This window comes from Tigriopus californicus, chromosome 6, assembly GCF_007210705.1.
Source record: "Tigriopus californicus strain San Diego chromosome 6, Tcal_SD_v2.1, whole genome shotgun sequence".
Taxonomy (NCBI): Eukaryota; Metazoa; Arthropoda; class Copepoda; order Harpacticoida; family Harpacticidae; genus Tigriopus; species Tigriopus californicus.
In genome coordinates, this window is record NC_081445.1 from 5,430,957 (window position 1) to 5,445,071 (window position 14,115).

General features: G+C 46.2%; 2 protein-coding genes across 2 annotated transcripts; one reads left to right on the forward strand and one right to left on the reverse strand.

The window, feature by feature from the left end:
* Positions 1 to 6,188: 6,188 nt before the first annotated feature.
* Positions 6,189 to 11,021, forward strand: LOC131882460 (cyclin-dependent kinase 11B-like). Its single transcript, XM_059229606.1, has 9 exons — positions 6,189 to 6,744; positions 6,820 to 6,992; positions 7,864 to 8,280; positions 8,667 to 8,909; positions 8,980 to 9,131; positions 9,205 to 9,430; positions 9,513 to 9,941; positions 10,026 to 10,346; positions 10,816 to 11,021. The coding sequence occupies exons 1-9, from the start codon at positions 6,521 to 6,523 to the stop codon at positions 10,947 to 10,949; spliced, it is 2,319 nt and encodes a 772-aa protein (XP_059085589.1). The 5' UTR covers positions 6,189 to 6,520; the 3' UTR covers positions 10,950 to 11,021.
* Positions 10,535 to 13,154, reverse strand: LOC131882658 (uncharacterized). Its single transcript, XM_059229881.1, has 4 exons — positions 12,850 to 13,154; positions 11,669 to 11,873; positions 11,239 to 11,436; positions 10,535 to 11,165 (listed from the first exon to the last, which is right to left on the reverse strand). The coding sequence occupies exons 1-4, from the start codon at positions 13,024 to 13,026 to the stop codon at positions 11,044 to 11,046; spliced, it is 702 nt and encodes a 233-aa protein (XP_059085864.1). The 5' UTR covers positions 13,027 to 13,154; the 3' UTR covers positions 10,535 to 11,043.
* Positions 13,155 to 14,115: the final 961 nt, after the last annotated feature.

The following is a 14,115-nucleotide window of genomic DNA, read 5'->3' on the forward strand; positions in this document are numbered from 1 at the left end:
ATCGAGCTAGTCCTTGAATATGTGGTTGATCTGGAATGCTATCTAAACCTTGGTCCAAGTCTGACTTGAAAGATGCAACCGGATCAACAAGGCCTACGTATTCCCTGCGAATATTAGAGGGAAGCAAATTGAACAATGAAGGAGCCCGAGAAAAAAAAGAGAGTTGGACTTCTTTGTTCGAACTAGTCTGGATTCTCAAGGGCTTGAAGGTGCTCTCAAAACGCAAAACGCAAACGGTCACCAGAATTGACCCTAAATCCTGGGTTGGGACAAAGCTCATGAATCCTTTTGAAAACGTACAATATCAGATACCTTTCGTACCTTCTCTGAACACTGTACAGTCCCAAGTTTTTTAGTCTCTCCCAATAGGAGAGCTCTCTCAATACTGTGAGGTTCCTAGTGAAACATCTTTGCACTTGTTCGACCTTTTGCAAACCTGCTGAACTCATTGAAGCCCAAATGGGTGAAGCAAATTCAAGATGTGGATGGACAATCGACTTGTACAGAGTTAGCATCGTGGTGCTATCTCTGGACTTAAACGTACGATAGATCGAATCACACATTTGAAAAGCTTTACCCACCTTCAACTGGATATGCTCATCGAACTTTCCTTTATTTTGGAGGACTACACCTAGATCTTTCATAGATGAGACCTGCTCAATATCTTTACCTCCATTATTTACGAGTGGAGTATTTCAAGGAGTTGACCCAAATGTCATGGAGCGGAATTTCATTCCGTTCAGGGCCATATTACTCTCAGTTACCCAAGAGTAGATTCGATCTAAGTCCTTTGCAAGGCTACTGGAATCCTGGCCACTCCTACCAGAAACTAGCTTTATATCGTCAGCATAAGAAGAGAGGCTGGCAGTAATACTATGCTTTTGAAGCGGGGCAACAAGAGGGGCCCTAAGATCGAACCCTGGGGAACACCTGACTTTACGTCAAGTATGTCACTAAGGGATCCCTCAACCTTAACAATTTGCTTCCTATCATGAATGAAGCTTATTATCCAATTGAGAACCTTGCCTTGGATCCCAATGTCATGAAGTCTATTCAACAAAAGGCCAGGATCTACATTATCCAAAGCCTTGGCAAAATCAAAATAGACAACATCAACTGACTCATGCCTTTCCAGCAGGGATGGGAAAAATCGAGGTTGATCGAATTTCTGCCACTTTCTGCCAAAAGTGGCTGAAAATGGCAGAAAGTGGCAGAAAGTGGCCAAAAATGGCAGAAATTGTTGGAAGGTGCTAAAAAATGGCCGCCGGTGTTTAGAATGGCTGATCTTGATTCTAAAAGATTTCAAAGACTAGCCTTTGAGAGAGAGATTGCATTCATCTCTATAACAGAAACCTGGCTTCGGCCAGGGGTCTTTGATGAAGAACTAACCATAGTTGGTTTCAACTTAGTTCGTTGTGATAGGATACGCCCTGATAATCCCATATTCCCACATGGGGGCGTATGCATATATGTTAGGAATGATTTGCACATTAGTCATGTACAAATGTCGAATGGAGAAGTAGAGGTCTTAGTTTGTCATCTTCGAGGTCTTGATTTGTCTATTGTTACAATGCATAGACCCCCTTCTTGTTCAGCAAGCTCTTTTTCGTCAGCTCTCCAATTCACTGGAAATGAATTGGAAAAGGCAGTTTGCTCGAAGGTTTTCTTTGTAGGGGACTTTAATTTTCCGGCTAGCGTTGTAGAGTGGGAGGTTAGTCCAGATGGGTATATTCCCATTTCGAAATCGACGTCTCAGTCGTTAGAAAAGCTGGAAGAATTCGCGATCTTGCGCAATTTCTCCCAGCATGTTGGTGTGGCCACTAGAGAGAATAGCGTTCTCGACTTGGTCTTTTCCAATGACCCTGATCTGATCCAGTATGTCCATGTGACACCTAGTAATCTGTCAGATCATCATGTTCTTGAGATAGGGTCGACCATTACTCAAAAGGTCGCGTGCTCTAGAGTAAAACCGGTCAAAAAGGTCGGTTTGGCTAAGTTCAAGTTCAAAGATGAACATTGGCCGTTGATTATAGAAAGATTAGAAGAAATTGACCTGATTTCAATTCTGAAACAGGAATCGTCCATAGATGCAGCCATTGATATATTAGTTTCAGTTTTTAAGGAAGTTTGCTCCAGTTTAGCAATCTCTGAATGTGTTTCGATAGGTGGTACACGGACAAAAATTCCAAAATATAGGAAGACTTTGTTCAAAAAGAGTTGCAAACTAGCAAAAAGGCTGAAGAGCACTTCGAATCCAGCACTTGTGGCTAGTCTCCAAAAAAAGTTGGACGTAGTTCAGGGTAAGATTAAGGCTTCCATCGAACATGGACAGTTACAAACTGAGAGTAAGGTGGTTCAGGAGGTCAGGTCGAATCCGAAGGCATTTTTCTTGAGGACTTGAGGTTTTCAAGTTCTCCTGGTCCTGATGGCGTGACATCTCAGTTTCTGATGGGATGCTCACTGGTTTTCGCTCCTGTTTTCTCGTACTTGATGCGTTGCATCTTGGATCAGGGCAAGTTTGCACCTTCACTCAAGGTAGGTCATATTATTCCAATTTTCAAAGGGGGAGATAAATCACTCCCCAGTAACTATAGGTCGATTTCTCTCACTTCGAATATTGCGAAGGTGTTTGAGAAGAGCATGAAGTCCAAACTTGTTGAATTTCTTGATATTCATGACGTCCTTCCTCCTAGCCAGCACGGGATCCGAGCACATTTTAGCACGGTTACCCAACTGATTGAGCATTTAGAGCAGGTCATTGAGGGACTCGAAAGCAGGGATGAGAAATTATTAAAAGCCATTTTCTACCACCTGGCAGAAATTGGTGGCAGAAAATGGCATGGCCAATAACAGCAGTGATGTGTTTCGAGCCGGAATGTGAGCTTTTTAGCTTCAAGGACCTCGGTTAGGGCTCCCATCACGAGCGAAAGAGAGTACACAAGCACAATCAAACCCGCTTAAATGAGCGCCAAAACGTGACCCAGCCTTGTAGGTCTTAGAGCCAGGGCTGCTTTAAAACTCGTTCCTGATCTTGAATATTCATTTCTCTGCCTATTCTCGTTTGAATTGGGAGCCCTGCCAAGGGTTCTGTAAAGTTAAATAGCTGATGTCCGATTCGAAACCCATCACTACTGTACTTGATTTGCCAAATAGTTATTCATGTTTGTAATGATCAGGTCATCTTCTTTTGCTTTTCCCAATCAATGAATTGATCGTCCTCACAATTACATAGTTGATCCAACTTTATACCGCAAATATACAAAGGGTCTCAGATCGGAGAATTGTTTTTGGAGATTGGAAGTTGAATTGAAATTCAATTCAACTTCCATCACTTTGACTTTTGAGTTGAATTTTCTGTATGTTAACATATGTGCTGAATTTCTGTTGATGCATTTTTTCCATGAACATCATATCCGTCGAATGTTTTGTGTAAATGGGATCGGGGAAAACGAGATGGTCCATAATTTGATTCGAGAAACTTTCGCCAGAAATTATGGTCTTTCTAAGACTTTCTCGACATCAACTGTTGTCAAGTTGAGTAAGAATGATTTAACTCGGGCTAAATCTAACAAATCTCATTCAGATGGGAACCCAATTTACGTATAATTAACAAGTACAAAAATTGGCAGCCCCCGCAACAAGCAGTGTATTTCCTGATCTGTCACGGACACATGAGTTAAAATATTTTTGACACCTACATTTGTATCAGCTTTGGAACAAACCACCTTAAAGCCAAATCAAATGTTGCAAAATTGACTTGCTATTGATTGCAGAGATAAATATTCGAGACCCTGAATATATATATTAGAGACTCTGAGAGACTCTGAAAGAAACCAGCCTTTGAAGGGAAGTTACTTTAGCTTTGTTTATTCTAGCCAAAATAAGAGCAGATTTCATGGAGATGTATTTGAATGGACTTGGGTGAAAACGATTACCGTGATCGAGAAGGAAACTATGTAAAGTAGATGATTAATCCTGATAGAAATCAAGGAGTTCTAGTTCAGATTTGGTTAGGCTGTGGGGAGTCAGATTGAAAAGAATCAAGGCCTCTAGCCTAATACGAGCGTATGTAAGCTGTGGCCAGCTTAGGCCAGGTAAGAGTGATCAATGGTGGAATCTGATGGATGAATTTCAGGTTTACTACCCTTGAGAAGTGAAGCGGTGCGAGTAGGCTGTAATGTTTGTCTAAATCTTTTCCCACAAAATACCCAAAATCAGGATGTCCGATCACATTTTTCCTTGAATTACCTTTACTTCACTTGCCTTATTTAACATGAATAAACTCAGTGATGACCTAAAAGACAAATCAAATCATCTTACTGATGTTTTCCCAACATTCTTGAAACGCATTTATGAAAACGCCCTCGATCGCCCTAATAGCACTCAGGTCTGTTCAAGAAAAGCGTCACCAATTTTTGTCGAGTCCAGGAAAAAGATCGAGGATCAAAGGACACGCCCCTAGCACTAGCCGTAAGGGAACTGCTTACCCCCTTTCGAGAGACATGGATGGCGAAGGAAAGATGAGTCTTGGCACGACATCTGTCAATTTGTCACACCGACTTTTGCCTCTGATTTGGGGAACATTTCCTCACACTCCCTAAGGAAAGCCAAGGCCAAAGCTCAAAAGCTCTCATGAATGGCCTTTTGTGTGCCATGAGCCATGAGCTGGAGTCGAATAAATGTGACACTGATTTGAGGCTTGATAAAAAAAATACATCACGCCAATTTCGTCATTGAGTTCCTCATTTTTTCTGTTCTTGACTCAGCATATCCGCTCCTACAAACCATAGCCGCATAGCGCAATTTTAAGATCCAAAACCTTGAAACATTTTCGAGTGGTTTTATTCAGGATGACCTTGTCAAAGATTTTAAGCACAAGTTACTTAAAGTCAAGGAGTAAATCTTAGATTGAGAAAAGATCCAATTTATGTAGAATAGTATAACTTTTTCTCGATCTAAGATTCACTCCTTCCCTTTAAAAAACTGGGCTCTTGTGATTCTTTCACCCAGCAACTGAGGCCTATGGTGTAAAAATCTTCATCCGGTGTGCAGTATGCACTTTTAGCTACCAACGCACAATTTGGGAACAAGTTGTGCGTTGTTCCCCAAAGAGCGTACTAAACCTCAAGTAAATTTTTTTATAACATTTGCACTGGTAGTCTTAACTTTTTCGTACCTACAGCCGGGAAGCAGGTTGAGTGACTCCAAATCATGAAGTTCCGTAGCTTAAAGAATTCAGGTTGCGGAACTACATTTTAATCTTATCGGGTAAATATGGTTCAAAGCAAATACGTTTCTTATTTCTTTAGTTTTCACTACTACAAGCCTCTGATCATGAACCAATTGGAAAAAGATGTTTCTTTGATGGAAGAGGCCTAGGCGTGGCAAATCAGTCAAGAATTTGACTGAAACTTTTGTAATCGCCTAAGCCAAAAGAAATAAAAGCTGAAAGATGTAGGTTCACATCCAGCCCAAGATACTTCGGTTGTCTTTGTGACCGATTGTCAAACAGCCGGCCAATAGGGCTGCTCTAATTATGAGGTGGACCATGGTTTTGGCTCGCGGTGGCCTTGGCCACTCTCACCCCTTGGAACGACGAAACATTCATCTCTCAAAAAAGATTCAAAAGAAAGAGATTCACAACGCCGTTGAAGGATTACACGGAACAGGAGTATCGAAATTACAGTACGACCATGATGCTAATCATACTAATGATATTGGAAACTACTTGGCCAAATCCACCAAAGACGGTGGTTTCACAATCTAAACCACCCCAACAATTGACGAGAGTCCCCAAATCTACCAACTACTTCCCAACCAATATTCATGCAGATCGTCTCGGCGTAAGATATTAATGTTCCGCAACCTGAGTTCTTTAAGCTACGGAACTTCATGATTTGGAGCCACTCAACCTGCTTCCTGACTGTAGGCACAAAAAGGTTAAGAGCTTCTATCTGAAGAGGAGGTAACGCATTGCTCGAACATCTTCTGGCGAGGTTTTGTAGAGTTTTCCCCGCCAGATCTGACGGCTTCTATGGCTTTTCCAACTTTTTTCCAGCCCTTGGTACAGCCAGCTGGCAGATTAACTCGTCACAAAAGTGGGTTTCTGATAGATATATTCGACGATATTGCTTTGGCATGTGGGCTAACTGAAAAAATCTGGCCACCCTGGTAATCAACCCAACCTCTCTTGGAGAGCAACACAAACGACACAAACGACGTCGAATCTAGATTGTTTGGATTCTTGGGGTCAACACCGTCTGAATCTCAAAACCAATCTCAAAACCATCCTCTCTCTGCGGGTCATCCATCCATTCATCACCAACGTGATAGTCCTGATAGTCCTGATAGGAGATAGCAGCCATCTGTCGGTCGGTCTGTCCATGGGTTTGCTTCTCTGCCTTTCTTCCTCCCAAAGAACTGGATCGTGGATCGTGGATCCTCCATTCATTCATTCGTTACATGATTGATCAGGTTTGATCAATCTTTTCCTTCTTCCGCCCCTCCCTCCATTTCCATCATGGACTCGGACGAGGATGTCAACTACGAAGGGCACAATATCCGTCCGCCTCAACCCGCCTACCGACCGCCCCACGTTCGAACGGGCGGCGGCGGCAGTGGGGGCGGTGGCCATTCGCGCGGTGGATTTGCAGCCCCCGAGCGCGAGCGTCACCGGGACCGCCATGCTCATCTCACTCATCCGGCCCCTCGCCGTGAACGGGACCGAGACCATCGAGCTGAACGGTGCGACCTCTCTGTCTCTCTGAGACACAGCCTTACCACCCTCGCTCCCTGCACATTCTCCCCTCTCTGTTTCAGGCCCGTCAGTGGATCTCGCCGGCGGGAGCGCCCGCTGCCCGCGCCCATTTCGGCGCCCTCGTCGGGTCAGACGGACTTGCGGAGTCGCCTACTCAATCGCGGTTCGGATCGCCCCGCTCGCGGTGATCATCGGGACCGCCCGTCACGCCGCCCTCCAGCCGGTCAGACGGCCAGTTAGCCAGCCACTTGACCCGCCCGCTCCCTGCCCCCCCAGCCCCCCATCTATGATATAGGCCATTCATTTGAAACCGATGCCAATTCCCTGCTGTGGGCTTAGGCAAATATATAACGGTTGGACTTTCAGGGGATCGGACATTCATTGACCATCCCAGAACGCTTGACTCCTGATTCATGGGTCTGACATTACTTACGCTCACTTTTTTTTCTGATTTATTGAGTTAAGTATCGGGCTAAGCCCAAAATAGTTCCCACTGAAACAGTCGTTGGGTTCAAAGCTATTTTACGTATGATCTCATTTTACCTCCAACATGTTGGAAATTGAATTCCAAAGCATTGAATACCCAGTTCTTTCTAATATGGTAAAAAAAACTCTAATCTTCGTCAATCGACCCTCAAGTATATTTGAATTAACCTCACACCCATTGAAATTGTATCTATGGGCATAACTAGTACTTTCATGAAGGTACACATTTCTATAAAGTTTTGCTTGATATGGAAATAATATCTATTGTATGGATGGATGTCTTTGCCCATTCGCCATTTGAGTTAGGACACACGGCTAGGACTGGACGGCTAGGACTGGACGGCGGCTAATTTCTGCAGGAAGTTCGTGGCCAAGACATAAATAAGTATTCATCATGGCCTTCTTCAACAACCAGTTTTTAGTTTGTCCAAGGTATTAGCTGAAATGGCTCATTTTTGGGCTTATCGAATTAATTGTCGATTCCAGGTCCTCCTTAAAATGAAATAAGATATCATATGCATACAAAATAAGTATAATCATTTTGATTGCAAGGATATCACTACTACGTATGCTTCATCATTTCTACGATTTCGAAGGATAACGTCTCAACCCCGTTCTGTAATCCAAGTCGCTCAAAAAATTTCCCCTAGGTGAGAAACGGCGGAAGCGACGCGATGGGCGTGGTACAGGGCCCAACAGTCCGGAGGCCACGACAGCGGCGGCCACCATTGAGGTATCGGACGAAGATCGGGCAGAGACCAACTCCGACACGGCTTCCGAGCACTCGGGAGCCACGCCCGAGCGCGGCAGCTCCGACGAGACTGAATCGGGCCAAGAGGCCAGTGCCTCCGTCGACGAGGTGTCGGGTGAGGGCTCGTCGTCGGGGGAGCAGGAAGGAGAAGAAGAGGAAGACGACGAGGACGAGGAAGAGGGCTCCTCTGATCCGGAGGCATCCGAGGGAGACGAAGATGAAGAAGAAGAGGAGGAAGAAGAAGGACAAGTGAATGATGACCCTGCCGAGGAGGAGCCCATTCGAGGTAGGATAATCCTGATTATTGATTGATATCCTGGCTAAGGTATCAGTTTGAGCTTGTAGTTATTAAATTCGTTTATATTGTTGTTCAAGTAAAAGCAGTGAAAAATGTCTTATCGTTGTTGTAGGGGAAGAGCAAAGAAAAACATCACGGCCAAGATAAAGTGTGAGCCTACTAAATTTTCAATAGCCACAAGAGCTATGTTACAAATTCAAAGAAATGCCAATCTCAAATAAGTCGATAATTTGAAACATTAGACAATCTTCATCCATAGCAGAAAAGCAGGGCATCATGTCCATAAAATTTGCTCCATGGCATCGTGAACGCCGCCAGCCAGCTAGCTCCAATGTTTTAGCAGTGGTGTTAATTACTTCATTTCCCTAATGCAGAACGAAGCAAGCATGCTAAACGGAAAGAGAGCAAACGCCGACCCCGAAGTCCGAGTCAAAGCCGACGCGTGTCCGTGGATCCTAATGCCACGCCCCAACGCTCTCCCACGCCTCTTAGACCCGAAAATGAGCCACTGGTCCGTGAACGAATCGCTCACGATTCGGATTCGGATGAAGACAGTCGTCTGGAGGCCGCTCTCCGTGGCGAACTCCGAGATGAGGATGACCCCATCGAGAAGAACGGTAATACGGTTTGTTTATGATGAATCAAAAATTTGAGACTGAATTCCTTTTTCCGATTTCGATATTCCAGGAACCCCGGGCTCGCAACGATCCTTTGGCGACGATATGTCGAAAGAACGCAAGGAAGAGGAGGCGGCCAACAAAGCTGCCGAAGATGAGCGCGACAAACTGCCTCCGTATTTACCCTCGATCTATGGTTGTCGAAGCGTCGAGGAATTCCAGGTTTGGCATGAGTCGAAACAGGTGCCAAGAAAGAATGGCCATGATGATTTCTCGTGATATTTTCATATTCTAGTGCTTGAATCGAATCGAGGAAGGCACGTATGGTGTGGTCTACCGAGCCAAGGATAAGAAGACCAAAGAGATCGTGGCCTTAAAGCGGCTGAAAATGGAACGAGAAAAGGAGGGCTTTCCTATCACATCGTTACGCGAAATCAACACCTTGCTCATTTCTCAACACCCGAACGTGGTCACGGTCCGCGAGATTGTGGTGGGATCCAACATGGACAAGATCTACATAGGTAAGCTTGTTCAGCCCTAGCATGATTAGGTGGTTCACACTTGAAATCAAAGCAATGGACGGTATTCATTGACCTTTTCCAGTGATGGACTTTGTTGAACACGATCTCAAGTCGTTGATGGAGACCATGCGGAGTAAGAAGCAGGTCTTCCTCCCGGCCGAGGTCAAGTGTCTGATGACCCAATTACTCAGTGCCATCGCCTACTTACACGATAACTGGATCCTCCATCGGGATTTGAAGACCTCCAATCTCTTGCTCAGTCACAATGGGATCGTGAAGGTGGGCGACTTCGGTTTGGCCCGGGAATACGGCTCGCCTTTGAAGCCCTACACGTCCATCGTAGTCACGTTGTGGTATCGATCCCCGGAGTTGCTTCTGGGCCAAAAAGAGTACTCGACCTACGTGGATGTGTGGTCCTTAGGATGCATATTCGGGGAGCTTCTCCACATGGAGCCCTTGTTTCCGGGCAAAAGTGATCAGGACCAACTCAATCGCATCTTCAAACTCTTGGGTACGTTGTTCTTAACAGTCACTTTTTATTTTCGTCTGATCGACGGTTCAAACGTGTGTGTGTGTCCCTTTCATCGATCTGCAGGAACGCCGTCGGAAAAGATTTGGACAGGCTACAACAAGTTGCCCGCCGTTCAAAAGGTCAAGTTTGTGGATTATCCCATCAGTCACCTACGGAATAAGTTCCCATCGAGTATGTTATCGGACGCGGGTCTGGCTCTGATGAAGAAGCTACTCACCTATGATCCCAAGAAAAGGATCTCTTGTGAAGAGGCACTCATGGCCGAATACTTTCAAGAGAGCCCTCGCGCCATCGATCCGAGCATGTTTCCAACTTGGCCGGCCAAATCTGAGGGCGGATCGTCGGACAAAACCAAAAAAGTGGCCTCGCCCAAACCTCCCAGTGGTGAGTGGACTGACTATGTTATTACATTTCTGCATTGTAATAGTTGAAATGAGCGATCCATTCCAGGCGTACCTAAACACAGCGACTATTGTACATAGATAGGTCTATCTCCGGATCGTAGGCAATGTCTGGTAGAATGAAGAAGGTGTGGCGGATCACAGGATCGGCAAACTGAATGAGTCAGGAGACAGTAGTTGACTTCCTTTATTAAGATACGACAAAAGCAGTTCTTATAGGATAGGTTAGAAGTGGGAAAAGAGGCCACAAAGGTGTCATGAAGGGTTTTACCACACTGGATAGGGAAATGAGTAAGTCTTGGCCCATCCTCCGTTTTACTATCATATTTCAATAGATGGTGATAAAAGAATATCTGATTTAAACTAGGGCAACTTTCAGACCACTGGATGTACATGGAAATGATCCGAACAGTATATCCACTTCATTGTTACCCGCTTTCTCGATATTTCAGGCGGAGGAGCGTACAAAAAGATTAACGAGGATGAGATCGAGTCGCGTTCAGCATCCTTAGCGGTGGATACGGGCTTCTCCTTGGCCAATCGTCAACCCACCACGGCTCTGCCTAGTTGGCAACTCCGATTTTGACGTGATTATTGGAGTTTGGGACAAAAAGGCATTTTCATTCCTCCGAAATATATTCATACATTTGTAATCCAAGATGGGCCAATTTAATTTATGCTTAATGGCAAGTCTGCTTGAACTTCTTCCGAAGGGCCACCACGAATCCGGACAAATCTCGCGTGTCATTCAACATATCTTCCAAGGCCGACATGGTCTCCAATTCGGGCTGGCAACGCAGGACTGAAACAAATCAGACGCCGATGAACTGACCGCTGAGAATGGTAAAAGCAAGGAAGCGTGTTGCACTACGAACCGGTAAATGCCTTTTGTCCTTCTTCGTGACTGGTGGCTAATTCGCAACGGAATCCGCGCTCCGGATCTTGAGGGGCCAACCGAGACAACTCGAACACGATCGTGTTCTGATCGGTCAGACTGACACTCAAGCCCAAGCACTTTCGGTAACGCTCACAAGTGGCGGCCAAATCTTGGCCTTTGGTTTGCCAATCCGTACCTGAAGCAAGACAAGAAGGTGACCTGATTCATTCACGATGGCAGAGCTTTTCTGCAGGATCTGCGCAAAATCTTTCAAAATCTTTCCCAATCTAATCCAGTCTCGATCAAGGGAAATGACACGGCCCTTCTTTATCCCCATATCCAAGATCTAAGATGCATACGGCTCATGGTAGTCGCTCATGAGTTCAAAGCGTGGGCGGCGTGGCTTCGAGCATTTAGTCACTACTCACCTTCTCGGACCAGTTTGGCCTCCATTTCTTGAATCTTGGCCGCCTTGAAGGCGAGTTGGTCCCGCAATTGGGCCAACGTATCATCCAGGTGGGTCAATTGGCCGGTCAAGTCTCGCTGGTTTTGGGCCAAGGCTTGGACGGTGCGGGCGTGAAGGTCATGCGTCTGGCCCAAGCTCTGCAGTTCGGCGTGTAAGGCATGAAAAACCTGGGGAGAGGGATGGGAAAAATCAAGACAAGGAAGGCGGGTCATGGGGGACTGGAACAGCGCGACGAGCGAGGACGGTCTGGCTGTCTGGCTGGCTTACAGTCGACGAAGGGTCGGCTCGATTGAATGGCCATAGCCCCACCCGAACGGGCGGGAGCCAGGGGACCACTGGACCCACCGCATCCGAGCCAACCGGATCGATCGGCATGGGACCCCTCAACTCTCTCACGAGCGATTGGGTACACCGAACGGTATGGGCTGGTCATGTCCAGGGGGAAAGCGATTTTTTTCACATTTACCGCGTTTTCACTCTTCCTGGGGTTTCAGGGGTGCTAGCTCGTTAGGGTGGGAAGGCCGAATGTGGGTTACTGTCTGATTTCCCCGGTTCATGGCCGATAGGGAGACGCTCCATTCAGTGGGTAGGCTGAGCCTGGCCCGGTTTCCGGGCTATGAAACGGAGGGGCGGTCAAGCTTTAGCTTCTCTACTTGAACGGACCGGGACCAAGTCATGAGGGTGATTGAAGACCTCCTCAAGTATGGAGGTGGAGCACACGTCAATAAGATGCTAGTGGGTGGATGTTAGCCTTGTGGATGAAATGGCCAAGTCCAGCTAATTGATCTGACCCTCATAGGAATTAGTCCCGAGGCTAACTGACCTTCAACACGTTGGTTGACCTGCACCTCGACTGGCCTGATGAAGCTTCATCCAGCTCAATGGATTCCTTCTCACATGCCCAACGAAGGTGGGGCGAGAGTCAGCCCTTCTCAAGTTTAAAACTGAGGTCAGATAATGTGAAAGAACTTTAGTCCCGAACGCCCATCCATACGATGGTGTCGACCTATTCTCCTCCTTTGGCTGGAACACGTCCTCGCTCGCTCGCTCGCTCGAGCCCTGGTCGCCAAAGGCCGGGCCAGTCAAGCTTGACCGGAGATCCATCCATCCATCTACCTACTACCTACCTACTTACCTACTTACCTGCTCTTGTTCACGCAAAGGGACTTGGGCCCAGGCCTCAGCCTCAGCCTCGGTCTCCGGGTCGGGCGACCGCAAGGACCGGATCAGTTCACTCGCGTGCTGATCCATGGGGCTGAGAAAATCAGTCAAGCACCGCAGTTCGTGGCCCAGGTCCGGGCTGAGCGTGACCTCCGTCATGACACGAGCGCTTAGATCCCACTTCTGTAGAATGGTATCACTTTTTCTCAATCCAAGATTCTGCACTGCCTCACCAGCAGGAATATGATGATTCTGTCAACGTCCACATCCCATCCAATCTAGCAGTGGCAGCTGGCTTGAAAGGTTGCGTGAGTCACACTGACCTTTTTCAAAAACTGGGAAGAGGATTACGTCAAATGCAAGCGACGGGGCTGTTAGCCTGGAAGAGTGCACGCGTGGTGTAAAAACAGGGCAAGGCTAACAAACCAGTAAGGGAGAATGTCCAACGTCCAGTACCTATTTTTAGTGACCCGCGCACGAATTGGGCAGGTCCGGTAAAATTGGGAGGTTTTAAAAAATGTGTCAAGTGTCCGACTCGCCCGGACTCGCCGCAGTCCGGCACAACACTTACTTGGAGAGCTAATGGAGCGTGCACACACCACGTGGGGCACCCCATTGGGCGTATTAAAATTGATTTGAACTGGATGAAGCAAAATGTCTCAGAATTTAATAAGGCCAAGCTCTTGGTTTTCGGTTTTGATTTGAATTTGGATAGGGGTAGAAAAATTTGGATTCAGAGTCACATGGGAAAAAATCCCTCAGATTCAGATGACAAAGATTTGGATGTTTGGCACAAGTCACTTCACGTGAGCTAGTATATAGTCAAAGTGTCATTAGCAGATATTTTCATGGCTTATCCCCTTGACCGCTTGACCGCTTTGCCTTATGCCTCAACCAATCTGAGTTGAGAATTTCGGTCGACACATAATCTAATGGGTTCTTGGAAGGGGTCAAGCGGACAAGCGGTGAAGCGGATAAGCCACGAAAATAGCAGCTAATATGGCCAGCTCAGGGACATTACAATTGAATTCAACTAAGGTTGTGCCTAGAATTTTATGTCAAATCCTATACTCTGAAATCGATTTATTCATGAAACACGAAACCTCCGGTCTCAATTACCGAAGAAAATGAGTTGGAGGCTGGTGGTCTCATTTCAAACGGACTTTCCGAGTCCGATTTTGGTACTTTAGCTGCGTGATTGCAAAAACGTGGCATTACGTTGGATGGATGGTTTTGATGTATACCCTG